At 39.8% G+C, this 27,574-nt stretch overlaps 1 protein-coding gene across 4 annotated transcripts in view; it reads right to left on the reverse strand.

Moving 5' to 3' along the window:
* LOC122548401 (cytochrome b5 reductase 4) overlaps nt 1-27,574 on the reverse strand; it is a 106,789-nt gene that overhangs the window by 11,812 nt on the left and 67,403 nt on the right. For 3 of the 4 annotated variants that reach the window (XM_043687003.1, XM_043687000.1, XM_043687002.1), the window contains 3 exons: nt 27,398-27,547; nt 22,595-22,742; nt 13,646-13,732 (listed from right to left, as the gene is read on the reverse strand). In XM_043687003.1, coding sequence (XP_043542938.1) covers nt 13,646-13,732; nt 22,595-22,742; nt 27,398-27,547 — 385 coding nt within the window. Of the gene's footprint in view, nt 1-8,013; nt 10,663-13,645; nt 13,733-22,594; nt 22,743-27,397; nt 27,548-27,574 lie in introns of those variants that run through there. The other variant, XM_043687004.1, reaches the window with a different exon arrangement.

Here is a 27,574-nt window from a genome sequence, read left to right on the forward strand (position 1 = left end):
TTGTGTCAGGAAACCCTCCTGCACACATTGGACAAACACCGACCCATCTAACGAACTAGAGCTATAGCTTTCCCAATCAATATCAGGAAAGTTAAAGTCCCCCATAACAACCACCCTATTACTTTCATAAGCCCGAAACATCGATTCTCCTGCTCCTTGGATGCTGCCTGACCTACTGCGCTTTTCCAGCAACACATTTTTCAGCTCTGATCTCCAGCATCTGCAGTCCTCACTTTCTCTTAGGACTTTTTTCAGCTCCTGGGTCACTATGACTGGCTGCAGAAGAGCTGTTACCTATACAAGCCAAATGGGTTGCATCTAAACATAATGGGCGGCACAGTGGTTGGCACTGCTGCCTCACAGCGCCTGAGACCCGGGTTCAATTCCCGCCTCAGACGACTGACTGTGTGGAGTTTGCACATTCTCCCCGTGTCTGCGTGGGTTTCCTCCGGCTGCTCCGGTTTCCTCCCACAATCCAAAGATGTGCAGGTCAGGTGAATTGGCCATGCTAAATTGCCCGTAGTGTTAGGTAATGGATAAAATGTAGGGATATGGGTGGCGGGTCGGTGTAGACTTGTTGGGCCGAAGGGCCTGTTTCCACACTGTAATGTAATCTAATCTAATGTAATCTAATCTAATAATCTGGACCACATTTGTTAATGCTATTCAGAAGGGTTTAATTTAACTCAGCAAAGGTGCAGGAACCAGGAGATATATTAGAAAGCAATGTCAGGGTGCATGAAATGCTGATAGTATTCTCTATTTTGATGTTATTTTTCTAAGTTAACTTAAGAGTTGAAGGGAGAAGGTAATGAATCAGGGTTACACTGAATGGTGCAGGTGGATGCATGGAGTATAGTTTATAAGATTACGAAGCCTGTTATGATGTGCCAATAAAGGAGACCTGGCTTAAAGATGAATACATCTGAGAATTAAATATTCCAAGCTACAACATGTTCAGCAAACACAAGAAAGGGAAAAAATAGGAGGAATGGTAGTTTTGATTAAGGAGAGCACTGCAGTCTGAGAGAAAGAGATGTTTCAGATGGTTAAAGAACAGAATTGGTTTGGCTGGAGCCAAGAAATAGGGATCTAATTACATTGTTCAGTGTAATATATACACCAGCTACTCAGGACGATATAGGAAATCTGTAAGGAAATTACAGTTATATAAGCATCATAGAGTAGATTTAATGGGAGACTTTAATAACCTGTCTGTAGACTGCAGTAGTTTCAGTGTAAGAGGCAGTGGGGGACAAGAGTTTCTAGATTGTATTCAGGAGAATTTCCAACAGCAGATTGTGTCGAGCCCAACATGAAAGAAGACACCGGTAGATCTGGGTCTTGGAAATGAGGGGAAATAACAGTGGGGGAAACACTTAGGGGATGTAAATTTAAAAATGATGGTGGAAAATGACTTTGTTCTTACTCTGGGTTGATCAATTAACTGGTGGAAAGTTGACTTCAGTGGAACAAGAACTGAGCTAGGATGGACAGACTTGAACTAAAGGTTGGCAGGAAAAGCAGTAGCTGAACATGGGCTACCTTTGAAGAGGAGATAGTTCAGGTACAATCAAGATATATTCCCTCAGATGGGAAAGATAGGCCAAACAAATCCAGACTGCCTGGATGTCAGTGGTGGGGAACACTAATATCCTTTCTGGCTGTGCAGACCTCTATGCTCTAGCTGCAGCATCTTTGAGCAGCTGCTTGAGGGCACAGCCGTGCAATTTTAGTGGCAGCTTTGCAGAAGCTTCTAGAAACAACTATTCATGATAGAATTAGTGGTTATATAGAGAGAGGTGAGAGGTGATACATTTTGATAGGAAGAACATGAGGGTGGGGAGGGGTGGTGAGGAGGAAAGGGGAGAAGGGGAGAATGCAGGAGCAGAGGATCCTGTATGTGTGTAGAGATCATTAAGTGAATGAATATTGCTGTTTGAATGATTAAGTTAGAAGATGACTTTGAATAAAATAAATAATAAAAACTAGAAATTTGACAGCAATGAGGCCCCACTACTCCACAAGTCCAGCAAAGTTTTTAAGGAAGAAACCCATCTCTTATGTCTTGATTGTTGAACAGCTTGGAAAAAGAAATCTAGGGTCTGTGTTTAAAATTGCCTTGCAACAGCCTCTGAATTAAAATTGCTTTTACAGTACACATTGAGATGTGGCAGTTGTGATTAGGCTTGCAACCAAAAGAGCAGGGGAACAAATCTGCTCTCTCTTTCCCTGTCAGCAAGAGAAATAAAAACCTTACAACCTTAAAAAAGAAGCCTTTTTTCACTCTTGCGGAAGTAGTTTGAAAGAACATGATAAAATTCCAACTGTGAATTGTAAGTGTTTCCCCAATTGCATTTGAAATCGGGTCTGAAGATCATCCATCATTCAGTCACCGTCAGCAGTCGAATAGGTCAACTGGAAATAAAAGGAACCACAAGTAGTCAACCCATTTTTATCCATTAAATTTGAAATCTTGATCTACAGGAGGGGGGGGGGTTTCTTTTCAGCCTGTTTTTAAAACCCATGATACAATTGAGTTGAGATGAGCTGTGTTGGCTTGTCTGACTCAATATGTGGGGGAAAACAGGGAAATAATTGAAACTTGCAGAGTAACGTTAGTTAATATGCTACTTTCTCTGCTTGTTTAAATAACTTTTATTTCTAATTTTTTGGAGTTAATGATAGAAACTTTTCACCAGGACCTTTCTTTCCAGAATAACAGTGCTAAAGAGAAACAAGTTGATGATTTTGGTGATAAATAAGACATTTGCACTTTTGGTAGACTTGTGGAGTAGCTGGGATTGATTATCAGTGCACTCCTGTCATCACAGTCTGTTGTTTTCAAACTTGGATGCTGGTCTGGAGAAATGGTTCAACCCAGTAATTTTTAAACTTTCCTTCAAAAGGAAGGAGGGAACCACAATGTATGCAAAAATGTCTGAGATGCTGATACAAGTGTCCTCACTGACAAACTGGACTTTGATGGGAATTGTGTGGCATCAACCACCAAGAGTTGGGAACTGCCCTGAGTTAATCATAAACTCCCTACAGTGGGGAAGCAGGCCATTCAGCCCATCGAGTTTAATGACACCTAAGTTGATGGAGTAGTAGACAGTTTGGAAAAATTGTACAGGTTGCAGGGGGACTTGGATAAACTGCAGAATTGGGCTAAGAGGTGGCAAACGGAGTTCAATGCAGCTAAATGTGAGGTGATGCACTTTGGGAAGAGTAACAGGAAGGCAGAATACTGGGTCAATGGAAAGATTCTTGGTAGTGTGGATGTGCAATGGGATCTTGGAGTCCATGTACATAGATCCCTGAAAGTTGCCACCCAGGTTGATAGTGCTGTTAAGGCATACGGTGTGTTAGGTTCCGTTTGTAGAAGGATTGCGAACTGGAGCTGCAATATCATGCTGCAACTATACAAAATGATAGTGTGACCACACTTGGAATATTGTGTGCAGTTCTGGTTGCCATATTTTGGGAAGGATGTGGAAGCATTGGAAAAGATGCAGAGGAGATTTACCAGGATGTTGCCTGGTCTGGAGGGAAGGTCTTATGAGGAAAGGCTGAGAGACTTGGGTCTGTTCTCATTGCAAAAAAGAAGGCTAAGAGGGGATTTGATACATACATTCAAGATGATCAGAGGATTAGATAGGGTAGACAGTGAAAGTCTTTTTCCTAAGATGGTGACGTCAGCTTGTACAAGGGGGCATAACTACAAATTGAAGTTTGATAGATTTAAGACAGATGTCAGAGGCAGGTTCTTTACTCAGAGAGTGGTAAGGGGGTGGAATGCCCTATCTGCCAACATAGTTAATTCAGCCACATTAGGGAGATTTAAACAATACTTGGATAAGCACATGGATGATGATGGGGACGAGCTGAGAATAGTTCACAGGTCAGCACAACACTGAGGGCCTGCTCTGCACTGTATTGTTCTATGAGTCCACACTAACTCTATCCCTGCAATCCACCTTAGTCTACACACACTTCAACACTACAGGGCAATTAAGCATGGCCAATCCATGTAACCTGAACATCTTTGGACTATGGGAGGAAACTGCAGCAGCTCCACGCAGACACAGGGAGAATGTGCAAACTCTACACAGACAGGTGTGCAAGGGTGGAAGTTAACCCAGGTTCCTGGTGCTGTGAGGCAGCAGTGTTAACCACTGAGCCACCATGCTGCCTGTATATGCAACCAACTGCATGGCTCAACTTAGTGTTGGTGTCAATATCTCGTGCAATGACTTGAAACCTGGCTTCTCAGATTGAAAGTCTGATCATCTACTGACTGAGCTAACCTGGCTCCCAACAGTCAGTTTCTATCTTAATCACTTAAACAGCATCATTCATCCACTTTATGGCAACATTTTATTCTGGTTTGCACAAGTGCTTATTCCACTCTGGAATCCTGTTTTTGTGAAGGTACCACAAATCTATTGGTGGAATTGTACATCTTGGGTGGAATATAGGCAACACATGCATCTGCAGGTACGTGTGCTAACTGCAAGTTGAAATTGTTTCAGATGTCAGTGGGCAAATTATTTTCTAAGTAGCTTTGCTGAGTTTTGCAGGGGAATGTTTGAAGCTCAATGCAAGAACAGAAATAAGTAGTTCATTAATTTCTCTATCTCTACATCCAAAGCTGTGTGATCTCTCATAGCCACTGTATTTAAGGAACTGCTTTTACATTTATTTCCTTATAATATTTATTGATGCATAATCCCCAGATTTAAAAAACATGAAATAGGAGTAGGTGCAGGCCATTTGGCCCTTTGAGCCTGTTCTACCATTCAATATGATCATGGCTGATCATCCAACTCAGTACCCTGTTTCAGATGCAACACAGTTTTCAATATAAATTCCAAAAGAAACATATTTTGACGAATATTCTTTTTTAAATTAGCAATTGACACTTGCGATCAATTGGGTGCGGTGAATTGCTATATGGTATGTCTGAAAGTCAACTTTTATGCTGGCTAAATAAGTCTGCAAAGCACTGACGATATTGCTTGATATAATACATGCAAATTAAGTTGCTGTGTTGATTTCTATGAGGTACAGTTAGCTGTCATTTGAGAGATTAATGGATGTGTTTTGGTTGTGGTTGTGGTAGTGTTTTGCTGTGTATAATATTCATTGTACATAACCCACCAGAAGCAAAATTGTTTTTGCTATTCACTTTAAAAGGGTGAAGGTATGTTAATTAATTTTTCAATATTTGGGTGATGAAAACAACAGCCCAAGAAGTTTTGAAGTGGCTTTTACGCTACACCTTCCAGGGGCATTTGGACTGAGAACCTGGCATAATGGGGTAAATGCCACATTAAATGGAGAAACTAACAAAAAGACTGGGCCTTTTCTCAGTATGATACTAAGCAAACAAAGTAAAACTGCACCACAATCCACTCATATACCCACCATGACCAAAACAAACATCATGATCAGCAAAGAGAATTTCTTTTTACTTAACCTAGTAATCACATGGCATTCTCACTGAGCAACATGGAGTTAATGTTAATTATGCTCACTATAATGGCAATTCTCAGTCATTCGGTTTAAAATCAATTCACAAAACAATTGTGTACAAAACAATTCACCTTAAATTGAACCTAATCTCCAAATAACTCAACAATGTCTGATTAACAACTTTAGAAAAATAATGAGATGGCTATTTTGGTCTCTCTGATACACAGTGGCTTATTCCCTTGGGGTCAGAACATATGCAACTCACTTAAACTCAATGGGTGGACATTGGGACTGTGAGACCTGCATCCTGTCTACAGGTTGGGTGTTAGACTTATGACAGGCATCACTCATTTCACCAGAAATAAACATAAAATTATATCTCGCCAAACACGCCATTCCTTTTACAAAAAGCGCCAGTAGCTCAGTCATAATGACACTTGCCATCGTTATGCAAGCTTTCATGAATGATTTCATCTGTTAATGACAGCACTAGGAAACACGTATGCAAGTCACTTTATTATCCAGCAGTTGCAAATGATCTACTTTAACTGATTAAGCATTCAGCAAAGAGAATGAAGTCAGGACTGGGATTTAGATAGATAGTACGATGGCACAGTGGTAGTTCTGATGACTTAACGTAGAAGTAGGGTTGCATAACTTGCATTCCAGAACACAAAAGAAAGCCAAATTAAATACATTCTTTCAAGACAGGAATTAGCCAAAGGACTGAAGAGTTGCAATTGCTAATAATGCTTTAAGAAAAAAGAAAAAATGTTGGTAATTATTCAGATTAGCTTTATGTCAGGAGTAAGGAAACCACTAGGGGCTGAAATAATAGCTCATTGTTGATTTGTTAGAAAGTCATCCAATAATGAGGGATACGGTAGCTTAGCAGGCTAGCAACCCAAGGTCGTAGCAAGCTCAAGATTCAATCAAGCAAAACTTGTACATGTAGGCTAAAAAAAACTAACCATGACAGTTTCCAGGGTGTTATAAAATCCACATGGCTCACTAATGGCTTTCAAAATGGGACCTGCAATCTCCTTTGTATCTGGGCTTTGTTTCTTTTTTAAAATACTTTGGTGGGATACAGGTACTACTGATTTTTTGCCAATCTTAATTGTCCCTGATTTCAGTGACAAGTCATTTCAGAGGGCAGTTGAGAGTTAACTCAGGGCAACTGGTAAAATTTGAATTCTGTAAAAAATCTGGGGTTAAAAATCTAGCCTAAGCAGGATAACCTAATCACTGCCTTATAATGCACAATTCCCAGAACAACCTGCCAATTCAGCAGAAATCTGTCAGAAGACTGGCATCCCTGTCACTTTGTACCCAGGTATCCAGGCAAGTGTTGGAAATCCAGCGTAGCCCCTTATCAGCAATATCATGACACAGCAGCCACAAAAATCACATTGCTCAAGACACATACTTTGCCTGGCTGACGCTTGCTTGCACTCCAATTCTCTCATACCAGTCACTATTTAACCACCAAACCTCACCGCTTACTTGTCTTCAGCTATATTCTGTCTAATCATCCCCTCTCAGTCACTGTCATTCTATCTCCAGAGGGCTCTGGGGAACTGCAGTTTGTCATTGTCTAGTAGGAGAAAATCAAATACAGATAAGCAGTTGGACAAATCCAAACATTAGCTTTTATTTACAGCCAGCAAAAGTGAAGACAAGCAAAATTAATAGAGGCTGCAGTATACCAAACAAAGCAAATTCTGCCATCATGACTGATGATAAATGCTGCCCCCTCCAAGTCAGCTCTGATGAAGTCATTAGATTCAACATTACGTTGCTCTCTCTCCATGGATGCTGCCTGATCTACTATGATCTCCAGCCTTTTTTGTTTTTAGTTCACAATCCATGATGGTCTGCTACACTCAACTATTACCTACTGGCAGTGGGTGCCAATTAGACTCTGTCTGGCTTTAGCACCTTATGCAGCTGAGCTCCGTCATGCACAAGGAGAGTTTCCTGCATCCAAATGTCCTCATTGTACTGCTCCTGTTTTCTCAGTTCTTTGGAATCTATCACATTGCCTTATCGCCTGTTCAAAAAGTGCAGAGCATATCCGGCTGATACGGTATGATGTTTCTGGACTATACTGGAGAGCGCCCCCACTTCAAGTCTGGTCGAAGCAGTGGAATCATATCTTCAACAGCCCTATCTGCTCTACCACAGCCCTGATCACAGAATGTACACCAAGTTGGTGAAGGGGCCACATCAACTGAGTGACCAGCATATTACACTTATAAAAATAGGAATGCCTGTTGTGCTCCAACCTCTTCCCCATCCATGATCCACATATGCCACATCTACCAACTAGAACATGAAACATATAAAGTTAAAAATCACACAACACCAGGTTATAGTCCAACAGGTTTACTTGGAAGCATTAGCTTTCTGAGAGCTGCTCCTTCATCAGGTGGTTGATGAAAGAACAGCGCTCCAAAAGCTAGTGCTTCCAAATAAACCTATTGGACTATAACCTGGTGTTGTGTGATTTTTAACTTTGTACACCCAGTCCAACACCGGTGTCTCCAAATCAAGAAACTTGTAGTTGAATTCAGTGGAGTCCATTATAATACTTACATGGCATTTAATGAAGCAATGTTCCCTTCCTCCCAAAGCACTCTCAGAAGCTCCACAAGAGATGGGATGCTTTTGGCCAGCATTCACCTCTTTTTAAGTCATTGCCACTAACTTCTACATTTTGACATGCTAAAGTAAAATTTACAAGCAGCAATGGCATGGTGCAAATTGCATTTGACCAGCGTTTGAACCCGAAGAATGTTAATTCTGCATGCACTACAAATGGGCAAAGGAATTATTATTTGGCAAATATCAAATGCCAATGTGTGCTGTTTAGGAGTGCACGTGGCTGGTGTCCCTGGACTGCATTCGAGATGCTGTTTTGTGCTGAGCAACATGGAGGGTCTTCATGGCTGAGATCACCACATTAGGAGCACAGTTAAGTTGCTTTGGATCTGGAGTCAAATGGAAGCCAGCCCAGGAAAGGATAGCAGTTTCCTTCTGTAAAGAACATTAATGAACCAGATGTGTTTTATAACAATTGCCATATGGTTGTAATTAAGCTACTTCATTATTCCAGATTTGTTTTATTTAAATTACATAAGATTCTGAATGGTCTTGACAATTTGGATGTGGAAAGGTTGTCTCCTCTTGTTGGTCAGTCTAGATATAGGTGGCATTGCTTTAAAATTAGTGATCACTCTTTTAGGACAGATGCAGAGCAGGTTTGCTTTCTTTGAGGATTAAGTGAATTTGGAAATCTCTACTTGAGAAAGTGATTTATGGTCATTAAGTATATTTCAGACAGAAATGGATGGATTCTTGTTAAGCAAGCAAATTTAGGGTTATCTGAGCACAGTTAAGTATCACCAACATTGCGGTGGGTCTCAAGTCAGATGTAGCCAGACAAGGTAAGGAGTGTTGAATTTGAAACAAAGACAGATTAGCCTTGTTTTACCTGAATGGCAGAATGGGTCTGCGGACCCAAATGATATACTTCTGCTGTTATTCACATTTACATACATTTGTAAATTCTGCTGTCTAATGTGAATGTACTGATTAGTTGCTCAACTGCATATACACTAGAATGCAATCTTGCTACCTCTAGTATTTCATTGCCTATGTTGTGGCTGCAACCAATTGTGTCCTGAGTTAACATTTAAGATAATCAAAACTTTACCGAGCGATTCATTCTGAACATAATGCTTGATCCAACTGTCCCAGATGATCGATCGTGTTGAAGTTACTAATTTTGTTGAAGTAGAACAACATAGGAACATTAAGCAATGGTGAAGTGCATTACACTTCTTTTGCAATTACTGTGCTTTGTTTGACACCGGAACATATGAAGTGTTTTCAAACATATTCAAAGAAATAGTTTCCATAAACACAACAAACAAGTGTCTTTAGATTGATTTCAATCTCTGCTAACATAGCCAGATGAAAGAACTTTGTCATGTGATGCAGCTTTCTAAACACTTATTACATATTTACTCAGGTTTTAGAACTGAGCAGATTGCTGCTCACCAGTCTGAATTAACCTCCAGCATAGGGCAGCTTTTGAAATGTGAATCACAAAGAGTAATAATATTGAAAGGTTTATAATTATTTTTTAAGACAGTTTTTGCATGCATTTTACCTTACGATCAAGCATAAATCCTGGAATAGGTCAAATCTAAGAAATAGCTTCACCCAAATTTCATTGATCTTGATTCTAAAGACACCTCTTTTCGGAATCTAGGTACAACATTAAATACTGGTTTATGGTGCAAATGGATATAAAAAAATCTTAATGGGTTATGGGATGTCCATAAAAAATATTGTGACATTAAATTATATTGAGTAAATTTGGACCTATACAGAGCATTGTGCACTTTATTTAAAATATTGTGTTTGAATGGGAACTATATTTATTTGGGTAGTTTAGATTAAACTACCTGTACACGGAGAGAAAGCAGTAGCAGAGAGCGTCATTGTTATTTTTTCCTCTTGTGTTTGATCATGTTGCCGAAATCTTTTTCCACAGGCACATCTCTACACAGCAACCAAATCCAGCTCCAATTCATTCTAAATCGATTCCAGTTTAAATTCTAAATTCCTGTTTTGGATTCACCGCTATCTTTGAAATATTCAGTGTTGCTGCTTTCATTTTGAGATTCAGCCGAGTCATTGCTTGATTTGCTGATTCTTGGATAATGGAAAAAATCAGTAATTTAGCCTGGATCCTGCATGGCTGGCTTACAGCATTGAAGTGATGTGCAGAATTATTGATACAGACATGTTTATCGAGAGACAGAATTAGAGAGAAAGGCATTGAGTGGGGCAGTGGGTGTGAGGTAAATAGAAAGGGTGCAGTGTGAGATAGATGGAATTGGAAAGGAGAGAAAGAGAGAGAGAGAGAGAGAGAGAGATGGACTTAGAAAGCAGCCTTTTTTCTTTTTTTGCTTTCTGCTATACTAATTTTAGTACTAAAATAAACTGGCATGCTACAATATTTTCACTAATGACACAAAAAATGGTGCTGCCTGTCCATTGATGCTGATGATGAGTCATTCTTTTTATATAGTGAGTCACAGTTAGTAATGATGACCTTTCCATCTGCAGTTCAGAATTAGTTCTTGCACTCTGTCTCCAAGCAATGAATTTCTAATTTTAAAAATGAAGTAAGAAGCATGTTAACCATCTTGAATTGTATGTGAAGAACCAAGTATCTTTCTCTGTCAGACTGATATCTAAATGGAATGTGTACATTGCAAGATAAAATTTTCAGTTTATAGGCACAACCCACATAAACACCTTATAAGCCACAAAGAAAACTGTTTTTTGACACAATACCACTGCTGAGATTTGAGATTATTTGTTACATGGTAATCACATAATTTTCAGTCTGCAGATCAAATGAATATAAAATTCAGTCCACAAAATAATATTAAGTAGCTCTTCCTATCAATACGACAGGGATTGATATTAAAAGTACACCGTATTACAAGGAAATCACAGGATTAAACAAAAAGTAAAACACTTCAAATGCAAAGAGTTTAGACATCAATTGTTTACAATTGAAATCTGTATTCCTGAGCTCAATATACCTTTGGACCAGCATATTTATTCTTATTTACTCGTGGGATGTGGGCTTCACTGGCTGGCCAGCATTTATTGCCTGTCCCTAGTTGCTGGAGAAGGTGGTGGCAAGCTGCCTTCTTGAACTGCTGTCGTTCATGTCCCGTAGGTGGACCCATAACACCCTTAGGGAAGGAATTCCAGGAATTTGAGCCAGTGAAACTCATGGAATGGCAAATGTTTCCAAATTAGGACGGTGAGTGGCTTGGAGGGGAACTTGAAAATGTTCCCACATATCTGCTGCCCTTGTCATTCTACGTGGAAGTGGCCTTGGACTTGGAAGTGCTGTCGAAGGTTCTTTGCTGAATTTCTATCTTGCAGATAGTACTCACAGCTGCAACTGAAGGTCACTGGTGGAAGGAGTGCATACTTATGGATGTGGGGTCAATCATGCAGGCTGCTTTGTCTTGGATGGTGTCAAGTTTTTTTTGAGTACTGTTGGAGCTGCACCCATCCAGGCAAGTGGTGAGTATTCCATCACACTCCTGAATCGTGCCTTTTAAATAGCAGACAAGCTTTGGACAATAAGTGAGTGAGTTACTCATTGCCGTATTCCTAACTGCTCTTGTAGACACTGTGTTTATGTGTTGAGTCCAACTGAATTTCTGGTCAATGGTAACCTGCAATGATTTTGATAGTGAGGAATTCAGTGATAGTAACACCACTGAATGTCAAGGGGTAGTCATTAGATTGTCCCCTTTTGGAGGTGGTCATTGACTGGTTTGGATGTGGAACGAACGTTACTTGCCTCTTGTCAGTCCAAACCTGGATGCTGTCCACATCTTGTTGCATTTGAATATGGACTGCTTCAGTATCTGAGAAGTTATGGTGCTGAACATTATGTAATCATCAACAAACATCCCCACTTCTGACTTAAGATAGAGGGAAAGTCATTGCTGAAGCAGCAGAGGATGGTTGGGCTTAGGACACTAATCTGATGAACTCCTAGAGCTGAGATGAGTGACCACCAACAATCACAGCCATTGTCCTATATATCAAGCATGACTCCAACCGGTGGAGAGTTTGCTGGATAAGGCTGAGATGAATTATTCACTCAGCACTTCTGGCTGAAGATTGCTGCAAATGCTTCAGTCTTATCTTTCGCACTGATGTGTTGAGCTCTTCCATCACTGAAGATGGAGGTAATTGTGTAGCTTCTTCCTTCATTAAGTTGTTTAATTGTCCACCAGTATTCACAACTGGATATGGCAAGACTGCTGGGCTTAGACCTCATCCATTGATTGTGGGATCATTTAGCTCTCTATCACTTGCTGCTAATGCTGCTTGGCACTCAAGTACTCCTGTTGGTAGCTTCACCATGTTGATACCTTATTCTGAGGTATGCCTGGTGCTGCTCCTGCATTCGCCTTCCGCATTCTCCATTGAACCAGGGTTGATCTCCTGGGACAATTTCTTTTTAAATTTACTCATGGGACATGAGTGTAACTGGTTGGCCTATTCGTAGTTGCCTTTGAGAAGACGGTTGAGCTGCCTTCTTGAATCACTGCAGTCCATGTGCTGCAGATTGACCCACAATGCCCTTAGGGAGGGAATTCCTGGATTTTGACTCAGCAATACTGAAGGAACAGCGATATATTTCCAAGGCAGGAAGGTGAGTGGTTTGGAGGAGCACTTGCAGGTGGTGGCGTTCCCATGTATCTGCTGCCCTTGTCCTTTTAGATAGGAAGTGGTCATGGGATTGGAAGATGCTGTTTAAGGATCTTTGGTGAATTTCTTCATTCATCTTGTAGGTAGTACACTCTGCTGCTACTGAGTGTTGGTGGTGGAGGGAGTGGATGCTGATGGATATGGTACCAATCAAGTATTTTGCCGTGTCCTTGATGTCAAGCCTCTTGAGTGTTGTTGGAGCTGCACCCATTCAGGCAAGTAGATCGTAATATTTGAGAGGGATATGCTGGCCATGAAATTGCCAATTCTGCTGGAGTACAATTCAGCCTAATGGCTGCCCAGTCTCGAGTTGCTAGATCTGTTTGAAGTTAGTCCTATTTTCGCATAGTGAAAGTGCTATAGAACATTAAGGTGGACATTCTCCATATGAGAGTGAGACTTCATCTCCAGAAATACTGTGCGGTGGCTACTTTTACTGAAACTGTCATGAACAGATGCATATGTAGACAGCAGACTGATAAGGATGAGATTGAGTAAGCTTTTCCTCTTGTTAGTTCTGTCACCTGCTACCGCAGACCCAGGCTAGCAGCTGTGTCCTTCAGGACCCAACCAGCTCGATCAGTAGTGTTGCTGCCGAGCCACTCTTGGTGGTGGACATTGAAATTCCCCAACCCAGAGTACATTTTGCACTCTTGCCACCCTTAGTGTTTCCTCTAAGTGTTGTTCAACTACAAGTACTTACATTAGAACCAAAGAGTAATCAACATATATTTCATAGCAAGAAATCATTGGGCCTGGCTGTTTGTTTAATCTCACACTCCCAGAAATACGTCACTTTAATTCGACTGGCAAAGACAGTTCGGTGTAAACTCTTTGTTACCTTTTGTCTTTTAAGGCTAACTGGTCTAATTGATCCCTCCACAAGATATCCTCTTCTGTCTTGTTAAAGAACAGCAATTGTAGTTTCCTGAAACAAAACAAAAGCATCATTGAAAGATTCCACTTTTTGTACTTTGTTCTAATCACTATTAGACAAAAAAGGTTGTCTTAATGAAAATATTTTTTTTAAACCCAGAAGGATAGCATAAATAATATCAGCCAACAATGAGCCCCAATCATCTCCAAGGCAAGATGTAAACTCTGCTCTCCTCGTAATAATGAAAAGCCAGATGCATCCTTGTAATGGAGTGGCTGTAGGGGAACATGGAAGAATGTGTAATACTTAATTGTTCTCAATGTTTGAACAGCTACAGTATGGAATTTTGAACAATTAATAGAAAACAACAAAATGGGGAAATCACCTGTTGCTCAATAATACCAATGCATTCTTCACGTATTGATAGCCACTTCAAGGAACAGAACAGAGCTCAAGAATTGGAACAGGAGGGGGGCATTTGGACGGTCAAATTTGCACCATTATTCAATATAATCTGAGAGGAATATATGCTTGAGAGATGTGAAGCTACAATTCCATTTTCATGTCATCATGACTCCCTTGTCATCAAAAGTCTAGTTAATTCAGCCTTGAATATATTCACTTACCCAGACTCCACTACTCTCTAGCGAACAGATTGACAACTCTGTGATAGAAAATGTTTCTCTTCATTGCAGTCTTAAATGGGAACTTTCTAATTTTTAGACATTGTGGCGAGTCTAGAATTAGAGGACATAGGGATAAAAAACCTCAGCATTCACACTTGCAAATTTCCTCAGGATCTCACATGTTTCAATAAGACAATTTTGCATGCTTCTAAATGCTAATGGGAAAAGTTCCACCCTGCTTTTATTATAAGATAACTCCTCATTTCAGGAATCAGACAACTAAAGCTTCTCTACAGTGTTTTTAATAGTCATATCCTTTGTTAACCAAGAAGGCCAAAACTGTATGCAGCACTCCAGATGTAGTAATACTTCCCTACCTTTTTATTCTATTGCCCTCGCAATAAATGTCAATATTCCATTTGTCTTCCTGATCACTTGCTCTACCTATAGAAAATATTTTTGAAATTTATGTACCAGGACACCCAAATGCTTCCATACCACAAAGTTCTACACTTTCTCTCTGCATTAAATAATAATGCACACATGTTTCTTCCTATTCTTTCTGCTAAAATGGACAAGTTCACATTTTACCATATTTCATTCCACCTGACAAACCTTTGCACATTCGATGAACCTACCTAAATCTCTTTGTAGACTTTATATCTTTTACGCAATTTACTTTTCTGTTTTTATGGATTATCAAATTTGGCAACCAAGCATTTTCTACCATCATCCAAGTAATTAATATAGGTAGGTAGGGGTTTATTGTTAAAATAGTATTTGAAAAGTCACATCTGATTGAAGGTTGCCATATGTCATCGACGCTAACCAGGAGACAAATTTTCATCTTCAGTTTGGAAACTAGGAATTCAGCCATTTCCTGGTGTTGTGGTCCCAACTTCTAAAAGCTGGGCCACACTGACAGAAAAGTTTGGTTGCCAGAATGCAGATGCAGGCTGGAATGGGCTGCTGCACCCTGAGGGAGGTGCGAATGGTGAAGCTGGAAAGTTAGAACGCTTTGTCTGATTGCTCAAACATCAGGCCAACTCTACTCATGGTTGGTAGGTCCTTCTGCACTTATAACTCAGCTCCTACACACCTACATACCCTCTTATATCTCCCATTTACCTTCCAAGCCTCCCTCACCCAATATGCACTAGGTACACAATCAAAATGCCATATACTAACCTTGGCACGTCATGAAAATGTTCATGAAACAATAATAACTAACCAATCAAAAATTCCTTGGAAAAATATTGCTCCTCTTACATTCTCATAAAATTATCAAACTAAAATCAAACCATCTGCTGATACAGTTGAAAAATGGTTCCATTATGAATGCTCACTTGAGCTCCAAGTGACATTGTGCAATCAGCTACCTGGTGACTGTTTACATAACTTCAAGGACACAGATAGCTTTGTTTATTTTGCAGTTTTACTAGCTTTTAGTAAGTTTATATTTCTTTGAAATAGTTTTTCAATGCTGGTATATTTCAACAAAATTACAATATATTAATCAAATTAAGAACTTCTTCAACAGAAATTACACCCAGAGTTATTTAACAGCTTTATGATAATATAAGGAGGAAACATTTTTCAAAGGGGTTTTTGAATGAATGATTTTTTTAAAAATTTCATGATTGTCAAAACTTACCAGCATTATTATATGATTTTTAGGTTCTGCACCTACTACATAATAAAAGAGTACCTCGAAGACTCAGCAGATAACAGGATATTAAGTCATTGTGATAGTCAAACCACATATTAATATCAGATTCTTGATAAAGTAGAACGCAGAAGAGTATCAAAGAAAGGAGTCTAATGTATCTGTAAACCCTGGTGCCCATAAATTTAATGATCTCTTCTTTTTTTGTGGACAGAGCCCTATGATCTGTCCTTGCACTGAAAATGTATTGAAACCAAACAGCACGGTAGCTCAGCGGTTAGCACTGCTGCCTCACAGTGCCAGGGACCCGGGTTCAATTCCCGCCTTGGACAACTGTGGTGTGGAGTTTGCACGTTCTCCCAGTGTCTGCGTGGGTTTCTTCCGGGTGCTCCGGTTTCCTCCCACAGTCCAAAGATGTGCAGGTTAGGTGAATCGGCCATGCTAAATTGCCCAAAGTGTTAGGCGCAGGGGTAAATGTAGGGGAATGGGTCTAGGTGGGCTGCTCTTCAGAGGGTTGGTGTGGACTTGTTGGGCCGAAGGGCCTGTTTCCACACTGTAGGGAATCTAATCTAATCTAAACTTCAGTTGTGACAGCTTAAGCTACTAATTAAATAATTCCTGATTCAACAGCAGGCATTCCCTGTGATCCCCAAACTGATTTATCTGGCATGGTTTTCAGATTCTGCTAATCCAGGAATCCACCCACTTCCACAAAAAAAGCAATGACATGGAAACTCAAATTTGCAGCAGGTATTTAGATCGTGAACCTGAAACAGGTCACAACCTGCCACCTTCTCAACCGAGCAAAAATAGCGAGTGAATGAAATCAGTGGAAAAGTTTAAAAGCATAGCCCCACATTACTCCTGTTGCATTCTCCCAATTCCCATTTGCTCAGGATCAGGGAATGAAAATTTAGTTGTGTGTGACACTTAATGGTGATTTGAAAAGTTTGATTACCTTAGCAATAAGTTTGTTGGTTAGATATTAACAGGTGTAGTTGAAGGAAAGAGTATTCTTCTAAACATCGAAACAAAAATCCCATTTCCTGCAATTGGTAGTTGTGTAATGTATTTCAATTTGAGTATTATTAAATAAACAAAGATAATAAAGACAAGGAAGAAAACTGAAGACTTTTATATTGGATATATGCTCAAATTTCCATTTACAGACCATAAAACATAGAGGTGCTTGAAATTGCATGGGTAAAAGCAACTCAAAAAAATTGAAACAAGTTTGTACTTTGGTATTTTGAATCAGAGCTGAGAAGCTATATACCTCCCTTTGAGAGTGAAAAGTGAAGGGAAACAGAAAGAAAGATTGACTGGCATAAATGTTTCATGTATGTCACAGAGCAGGGACAATTGGGCTGCAGCAATTATCTGAAGATAGTACAAATTCAGATGTGTGACATACCATGACAGGAGATCTCCTGGTAAGTTTAGCTACAAGGAAAAGCAGACATCACTGATGGACCATTATTGGACTTCTGTGGGAAGTCATATCTCCATTAAATAAAAACACTGCCATGCCAACATCCAGTATATGGGTTTTCAACTGGCAACATAAATCAAACCATTTATTTAAATAAATGTTTTTGTAAACGAAGGCTTTTAAATTTGAAATAAGGAATGGTTTAAGAAAATGTAATATCTTACGAAGCAAATTTTAAAAGACTGCTTTTATTGTGAATGCCACCACTAGCTGGCATATCGATGGCACATATGCACAAAGACAGCTTGCAGCTGGTTGAAAGAAGGTGACATTATCAACATGATCACAATGGAATCAAACTCCTGATTGCCAACTCACTGAAATCAACAAACATGTCACCTCCTGCTGCAATCACTGTTAAAAATATTTCAGTACAAAATTTAGAATTTTGAAAGAGGTCCTTAGACCTGAGAGATTTGTGCAATGAGATGTCGCCCAGAATTTAGTGAGACTTTCCTTTTTCTCAGTTGTTGTAAATACTGACCAGAAAGGACCATTTTCACATTACATGCAGCTCTGTTAGGTAATGGGTTTCTGATGTCTACTGTTTAAAAATGTTGGATAAAAATAATGGGCTGTGTCACTGGGGACAGGAGGCTCTCTTTTTAACAGGAAGAAAGCTCGTCAGGTTAAACACAGTTTAACAGATTGGCCACAACATCTGCACATGTGCAAATGAATCCTGACAAAAGCACCATATCACCACAAAGTGGCGTCACTGGCCCTTTTATTGGGGTAAAGAAAAATATTATGACAGAATGAGAGAAGGCAGAATGTTTTTTATTTTATGTCAAATTGTGTTGAACTTAGCAATTTAGTTTTAACTATACCTCAAGTAATAACAATATTCTAAAACAGTCAGAGTAAGAACATTTGTGAAAATTATAAAAGTAACTGTCTGACTGAATTTCACCAATGGTAACCACTTGAAAACATCAGAGTCGAGAGTGTGGTGCTAGAAAAGCACAGCAGGTCAGGCAGTATCTGAGGAGCAGGAGAATCAACATTTCGGGCATAAGCCCTTCATCAGGAACATGCACAACACAATGAATATATCCTCAATGTGAAAGCAGGACGAAATTTAGTTTGAATAATTGGAAATGATAATTCTCGTCTTAAAGAATAAAGATTACTATTTCTGTTAATGTCCTGCAGCATTCTTCTGATTCTATTAACCCTGTTGTTTTAATGATACTGCAGCTGAAATTTGTTCCTGGTTTTCTAAGAAGAAGCAGAATTTAAAACAAGAACTCATTAAAACAAAGTGCTTTTGCCCGAATCATTGATTCTCCTGCTCCTCAGATGCTGCCTGACCTGCTGTGCTTTTCCAGTACCACACTCTCAACTCTGATCTCCAGCATCTGCAGTCCTCACTTTCTCCTACTTGAAAACACAGGATGACAACTGCACAGAGGATTTTTTGAACATAATTTAAAAGACCAACAAAGGTTAGCCTCTGAAATAACTCATAATATTAAATTTCAAGTTATTACAGAGATGATTGCCAGCTTTCATCCGTTATCTCATTTTTCAAAATGGTAATTGAAAATGATGTGAATTTTGGCTAGATTGTCATTCCTTTCAACAAGTATATAGAAAACCAGCTTGTTAATTTAATCCCTGAGAGAAAAGTACTTGAACACGTCAGAAAAAACCTGTGGCTGTGTGAAATTGTGTTGCAGCTTTGAATTTAAAAGATATTCCTTGCATGGGTCAAACTATGATTAAAATTTTGAAATACAGTTGGTTCAGATTGACGGCCATCTATCTGAACAGTTAACTATCCCTTTGAAAGGATTTTGCATGACCTGCTAAATGTTTCCAACATTATATGGCTTTATGTCAGATTTCTGCAGTACTTTGCACTTCGTTTTAATGAGTCCTTCTTTTAAATTCTGCTGCTTCTTAGAAAACCAGGAACAATTTGCAGCTCAGGATCATTCAAGCAACAGGGTTAATAGAATCAGAAGAAAGCTGCAGGACATTAACAGAAATAGTAACCTTTATCATTTAAGATGAGAATTATTATTTTCAATGATTCAAACTAAAGTTCGTCCTGCTTTCATGTTGAGGATATCGTCATTGCGTTGTGCAAAATGAAAGATTCAGAACAGCTCTAATTGCACAAAACCAAGCATCCAGTATACATTGAGAGCCAGCAGCAGCAGCAGCAGCAGAATCGTTTCAACTATATCTATAACCCAATGGCCCATAAAAGTCTTCACGCTGCCATGACCAGTAAACTAGGGGCATCAATTCTGTTTCAGTCAGGAGCAGCAGGTGCCAACCGAATAAATTTACAAGTTAAGATTACACAGATGCAAAACTGCAAAAGTAGTATGCAACAAAAATAACCAAATGATACTGCAAACAACAGATCAGGCAAAATCTCTGAAGTCCTGCTGTATCCAGTCTAAAATAACATTGGGCCATTGAACAACAAAGCTGGAGAAGGGGTTTTTCACCCTCAATGATGGTGGAGACCAGCTCATTGGTACAAAAGACAAGGCAGCATATTTTGCAATCATCTTCAGACTGAAATGCTGATGACCTACTTTAGCCTTTTCATGTGAGATCACAATCCAGCTGATCAGATTTACTCTGACTACCATGTCTGAACTCCCAACTGTCAACATCCTGGGGCCACCAGTGACCAGAAATTTACTGGAATCAGTCATAGAGATGCAAAGAATGGAACCAAACACTTCAGTCCAACTCGTCCATACTGACCAGATATTCTAAATTAATCTAGTCTCATTTTCCAGCACTTGGCCTATATCCCTCTAAACCCTTCCTATTCACATACCCATCCAGATGCCTTTTAAACATTGTAATTGTACCAGCCTTCACCACTTCCTCTGGCAGCTCATTCCATACATGCATTACCTTCTGTGTCAAAAAGTTGCCCCTTAGATCCCTTTTAAATCTTTCCCCTCTCACCCTAAACCTATGTCCTCTAGCTCTGGACCCCCCCCCTCCCCCCCACCTCCCCCCCACACACACCTCAGTGAAGACCTTGTCTATTTACCCTATCAATTATCCTTCATAATTTTATAAACCACTATAAGGTTACCCCTCAACCTCTGACACTTCAGGGAACTGCAGGTTAAAAGATATCAATTCTGAATCGATTAACTTGCTTCCTGACCACCTGAAACCTGTTTACCACCTACAAGGCACAAGAAGTTTAGCCCCATCTGGGAAGATGAGGCCTACTTGACTGACCACCTTTCATCACCTCAAGCATTCACCAGTGCACAGCGACAGCATTATGTTCCAGGTATAAATGCATTGCAGCAACTTGCTTTGCCTCCAACCTGTGACTAGGATAAGGGTAGCAGAACACTATCCTGTTTTGGGTCTATGCATCACAAGGCAAAAATCCTAAAACCACCTATACATCTGTAGCAATTTAAGGCGGCAAATCACTAACTCCTCAAGTGTAATTCAGAATGGGCAATAAATATTGGCCTTGTCAGGAAGACCCACGGCCCATTAACAAATTAAAAACTCCAATATCTCATTTGTTCATTTCTAATGCTTGATTGCACCACTCCTAATTTATACATTCTGCAACTTTATACTCTACAATGTTCTTACACTCAACACTGTTACTGTTGTGTTCCTTCAACCTGTTCCGGGCATTCTTTAATGTGCTGCCACATTCATGTTCACAAACATTCTCCATCAGGCTGGTAAGTGATTTGACAGCTTATTTCTGGCTATACACTGTGCCTGCGAATTGGTCTGCAGAATTCTTTTTCACTTTTTCGTTTGCAATGATGTTAATTTTATGCCTCAAACCAATATTCCCTTCTCCAAAGCAGCTTTTAATTATACAGAAACTAACTTGTTCAATTCGGTATTCTTGCTTCAGGCATCCAAAATTGTCACACTTGGATGGCCGTTTTGTTCCCCACATGAGAAAGAGAAACCACGAAATGGCAAAGAAGAGAATTCGAGAGGGAACAAGCAGATGAAATAGGAGTCAAATAGAGAGTGAGAGTGTGCGGATTAGAGTGCTGCTAGAAAAACACAGCAGGTCAGGCAGCATCTGAGGAGCAGGAAAATCGACATTCCGGGCAAAAGTCCTTCATCAGGAATGAAGACAGGGAGTCTCCGGGTGGAGAGATAAATGGGAGAGGGGTGTAGCTGGGGAGAAGGTAGCCAAGAGTACAATAGGCGGATGGCGGTGGGGATGAAGGTGATAGGTCAGAGAGGAGGGTGGAGCGGATAGGTGGGAAAGAAGATTGGCAGGTTGGACAGGTCATGAGGATTTTGCCTAGTGAGAGTGTGTGGCCAAGTGTACAAACCAAGCATGTAAGAAAGTGAAAACCAAAAATCCAAAAGCAACAAATTCCTTCTGCTCTCTACTGGTTAGAATATGTTGTCTTCACATTGTTTAGGAATATGGTGATGAACTAGATTCAGCTTCCGTATGCAACATCCTGGGGGATACCATTGACAAGTAATTGAATTGGACGTCATTTAAATACTAGATCAGAGCTAGGAATTCTGCAGTGAATAACTCACCTCCTCTTTAACTTAGATTTAGCTAAAGGTCATTTTTTTAATTCACTCTAATTTCTAATTTTGTATTTATAATTATGAGCCCACAAGATGCTCTGCAATAATCACCAAGGCTCCTTTGTCAGCATCTTCTAAACCCCCAACTCTACTATCTAAAAGAATAAGAGCAGCAGAAGCATGAGAACCCCACCAACTGCAAGCTGCCCTCTTGGCCGCACATCATCCTGACTTGAAACTATATCTCTATTCCCTCCCCTATTGTTATAGGGTCAAAATCCTTGAACTCTCCACCAAACACATACACCAAGAATAGCAGCAGCTCAAGATGGCCCAATGCCACTTTCTCCAGCACAACTCGACAGGGCAATAAATGCTGGCCGAACAGCAACACCCATATGCCATAAGCAAATAAAAAGAAGACACCCTGTCAGATTTCCAAATGATAATATAACATTACACTGGATTTCAATCTCACAAGTATAACATCACATTAATGTAGATTGGTCTGAACAAAATGAAACATGCAGAGGCAGCATTCTGGAGTACCTGAAATTAATTACACTTTAACTTAATCTAGAAATCAAAATGATACAATTTACCTGAAAGAAGGAATTTTCAAAGCAAAGTTTATCAGTTTAATCATTGGAGTGAAGCCTGTACCAGCGGCCAATAGAATGAGCTCAGTTATTCCTTCAAGTTGTGATTGTTTGAAGTTACCTTCTGGGCTACTCACAGATATACAGTCTCCTTCAGATAAAATACAGCAACAAATTAATGAGGAAAAGTATTATCAAAATAATATATTGTTAATTTAGAAATAACTAGCAATGTTATGCCTTTTAAGATAAAGCTACCTCATTAAAGAACTAATTATGATTAATTTCTCTGTTAAAGTTTAATCACAATTAATCTTTCGAATTAATCACATAATTGCTGTACCTACTTAATTTGTTTATTACATGGAATTGAAAAAAATGAAAAATTCCAAACAAAACTATTACAAGTACTTAGTTATTCATTTGTGGGACATGGAAGTGCTGACAGGCCAGAATTTTTTATTACCCTCTTTGCTCTTGAGAAGGTGGTAGTGAACTGCCTTCTTGAACCACTGCAGTCCATGTGCTGTGGGTTGACCCACAATGCCACTGGGGAGGGATTTTCAGAATTTTGAACTAGTGCCAGTGAAGGAAAGGCAATATATTTTCAAGTCAGGATGGTGAGTGGCTTGGAGGGACTTGGAGTGGCTTCTCTGATACTGTCAAGCCAGGTTTTGTTTTCAGAGGCTGGAACGGAGAGGTGTGAACAAATTTGCATCGTTTCCCTGCCTCTGTCACACGCTGCCTGGAAATGGGATTTTCTTGCTGGAAGGCCTCAATTTGTGCCAGCAACAGGTCTGCTATCTCAACTGTGGATCTAAGATGGGAACCAAGGATAGGATGGCACCAGAATTGATCTACTCAAGGATCTGCATTGGAATTCATAAACAAATGGCAGCCTTCCACCCGTGCCCCAACACAATCATTCTTTATAAGTGCTGACAACAGGTTGATGACTTTACAAAATATGATTTTGGAGTGGTACCACTGCCTCTAAGCCCTCCCTTATTGATCTTCCTCAAAGTTAACGTGCCTCCATTGGCACGTGGATGTTCTCCAAAACCCCAGAATGTATTTTTCTAAAGTGTCCTGATCTTCTGACTCACCTTTGTGGCTGTACCTGTCCCACTTCATAGGGCGGCAGGAGGCTTCTAAAGCCTGCCTACCTCGCTGAATATCCTGTAAGGCCCGACTTTCGATAGTCGCAAGTTAGTTTATTCCCTGTACCCTACAAAATGATGACTGACAAATTCTTCCCATCCCTCTATCTCCTGATTTCAAACTATTACGAGGATCATCATTTGGTAGTACAAAGTTTGAGACTTTTGCAAAGGATGACACATATTGGCAACTCTTCTTCTTGCACTCATAAGGACAATTCAGAAAAAGTACCAAAATGAGGGAAAACGTAAAGGTTACACCTCTACCAGAGTCCACATGCCAACCAATTGGCAATCTCCTCATATCACATAATTGTTGTTTTCTTTTTAAATTAGTATTCTTGTAAATTGACTCGATAAGTGCAAAATGAAAAGCTATGACAAATGCATGTTATCAGCAATATTAATGGGATGTTTTTTGTATTCTCTATAAGAGCATTGTTTGTTTATTTCATTTATTATATCTTTATTAGCTACTGTTAATGTTCCATTCTGACTCTCTAAAGGACCAACACTTTTTCTAGTTTCAGAAACCAGTGGAAACTCTTGCTATTTACATTCAAGACAAGAAGTCTGCTCCACTATTCAAAGAGATCATGGCTGAACTGATAATCCTCAATTTCACTTTTCTGCCTTTCTCTATTACCAAAGATTAGGAGATAGTGAGGACTGCAGATGTTGGAGAGTCAGATAAAGTGTGGCACTGGAAAAGGCACAGCAGGTCAGGCAGCATCTGAGGAGTAAGAGAGTCGATGTTTCTGGCATAACCCTTTATTATTTCTCAGTCCCACTCCCCCTCCCCTGGTCCTGATGAAGGGTTCAACTCTGTCTTGCTCCTCAGATGCTGCCTGACCTGCTGTGCCTTTTCCTGCGCCACACTTCATTGACTTTTACCCTCGATTCCCTTACTGATTAGAAATCTCTATTAGCCTTGGACATACATAGCAACCCAATCTCTCCAGCTTTCTGTGATAAAGAATTCCAGAGATACATTACCGTCGGTGAAAATAAATTCCTCCTTACCTCTGTTTTAAATTGGCAAACCCTTATTCTGAGATTATGCCCTCTGGTCCTACATACCCCTCAAAGGAAGACAACATCTCTTCATCTACCCTGTGAAGTCCTCTAAGAATCTTTTATGTTTTAATGAGGTGACCTCTCGTTTATCTAAACTCCAAATGAGTACAGGCAGTCGGCTCATAAGAAAACCCATCCATACCCATCATCAATCTAGTGAGCCTTCTCTGCACTGCTTCCAATAATAGCATATCTTTCCCGAGATTAGGGGACTAAAACTGATCACAGTATTCAGCTATGTTCTGACTAGTGCATTGTACAGTTTTAGCAAGACGTTCTTATTTTTATAATCCACTCCCTTTGAAATACCCACCAACATTCCATTTTCCTTCCCTATTGACTATCCTACGCCTTTGAGATGTATGTATGAGGACTCACAATCTCTCTTTTCTTAAGGTTTCTGCAGTTCTTTACGTTTAAACAATATCCAGCTCCTCTATTATTCTTGGCAAAGCAGATAATTTTCCCACATTATATTTCAAGCTGAGTTCTTCACCTCATTTTCCATCTTCTGACCAATCATAGAGTCAGAGATATACAGCACAGAAACAGACCCTTGGGTCCAACTCGTCCATATATCCTTAATTAATCTAGTCCCATTCGCCAGCACTTGACCCATATCCCTCTAAACCCTTCCTATTAATATACCCATCCAGATGCCTTTTAAATGTTGTAATTGTACCAGCCTCCATCACTTCCTCTGGCAGCTCATTCCATACACACACCACCTTCTGAATCAAAATGTTTTCCCCGTATGTCCCTTTTAAATCTTTCCCCTCTTACCCTAGACCTATGCCTGCCAGTTTTAGCTTCCCCCACCCCAGGGAAAAGATCTTTCCTATTTACCCTGTCCATGCCTCTCATGATTTTATAAACCTCTGTGGTCACCCCTCATTTTCTGACGCTCCAAGGAAAATAGTCCCAGTCTATTCAGCCTCTCCCTAGAGCTTAAATCCTCCAACCCCGACAACATCCTTGTAAATCTTTTCTGAACCCTTTCAAGTTTAACAACACCTTTCCAATTGGAAGGAGACCAGAACTGAACGCAGTAATCAAAAGTGGCCTGTACAGCTCCAACATGACCTCCCAACTCCTGCACACAATGTACTGATCAATAAAGGCAAGCATACCAAATACCTTCTTCACTATCCTATCCACCTTTAACTCCACTTGCAAGGAACTATGAACCTACACTCCAAGGTCTCTTTCTTCCGCAACACTCCACAGGACCTTACCATTAAGTGCATAAGTACGGCCCTGATTTGCCCTTCCAAAATGCAGCACCTCATATTTATCTAAATTAAACTCAATCTGCCACTCTTCGACCCATTTGATCAAGATCCCATCGTACTCTGAGGCAACCTTCTTCGCTCTCCACCAGACCTCCAATTTTAGTGTCATCTGCAAACTTACTAACCATACCTCATATGTTCACATCCAAATCATTTCTATAAATGACGAAAAGCAATAGACCCCAGCACTGATCCCACTTGATCAACAACTCATTTGTGGACAGTTGTATCACATATACCAACCTTTTCAACGCTACAATCACTTCTCAAGAAGAGTCACTGGACTCGAAACATTAACTCTGCTTTCTCTCCACAGATGCTGCCACATCTTATGAGTTTTTGCAGCAATTTCTGTTTTTGTTAAGTGTCAAGGAAATTTGGACAAGCTGAGAGAGTGGTCAGCAGCCTGGCAGATTAAATATTAGATGAGATTATCCAGCTTGGTAGGAGGAACAAATACAGATTATTCTTAAATGGAGAGAGATTGGCAAGTGTTGGATGTCCAAATGGACCTAGATGTCCTTCTTTGTAAGCTATTAAAAGTTAACATGAAGGTGTAACAAGCAATTAAGAAGGCTAATAGTATATATAGTTGTATAACAAGAGGATATGGGGACATGAGTACCAACAAAGCTCAGTCACTGAGCACGTTCAAGACAGATATTGATAGATTTCTAGATAATAATGACATCAAGATGTATGGGAATAGCTTGGGTACCCAGCATTTAGCTGGAGGAAGTCATTATATGGAATGGCGTAGCAGGCTTGTGAGCTCTTACCATGCTATGATGAATATGATGCTGGGATTTCAGTTCCACGTACATTGTATCTAGTCAGTAAACACAAAGATTCATGATCCTGAACTGTCAGAAGAACTCTCTGAGGAATTTTAAAAACTTTCTTGGACCAAGTGTCAATTCTATTTAACGCAACACTTGTGACTGATTTTAGCAAGGATCTTTATGCAAAGCATTGAAATGTTTATAGCCCATAGTTACTTTCAGATTGTATAACATGCTTTAACTTATTATATCAAAGTACATCTCTACATACTTGTATTTGTTCTCACTTCAGTACATTCATTACCATCTGTCTCTGAGCTCACTAATCAATCTCAATCAATTCACAGAATACAACTTTTATGATGCAGTCTAAGTTGCAACCTCATTATGCTAAATACAAAGATTTTACAAAGAAAAACTAACACAATTAGTCAGCATCTAACTTAAAGGCAGAACAATAGGATCACACACTAAAATGAAAATTCATTCTCTTACCAATTTGAAGCCTGTCAATTAGTGGTGTTAGCAATCCATCAGGATAGATTTTGACCATTAAGTAGATATTTGTACAAGAAAGACCATTATCCTTTGGATCTACATACAAGGTTGGCAGCACAGGTGTATAAGGCCTAACTACTTCGACATCTGGGGAAACAGGAGAATGAAATGTAA

Source organism: Chiloscyllium plagiosum, chromosome 3 (assembly GCF_004010195.1).
Source record: "Chiloscyllium plagiosum isolate BGI_BamShark_2017 chromosome 3, ASM401019v2, whole genome shotgun sequence".
In the NCBI taxonomy this organism is placed as follows: domain Eukaryota; kingdom Metazoa; phylum Chordata; class Chondrichthyes; order Orectolobiformes; family Hemiscylliidae; genus Chiloscyllium; species Chiloscyllium plagiosum.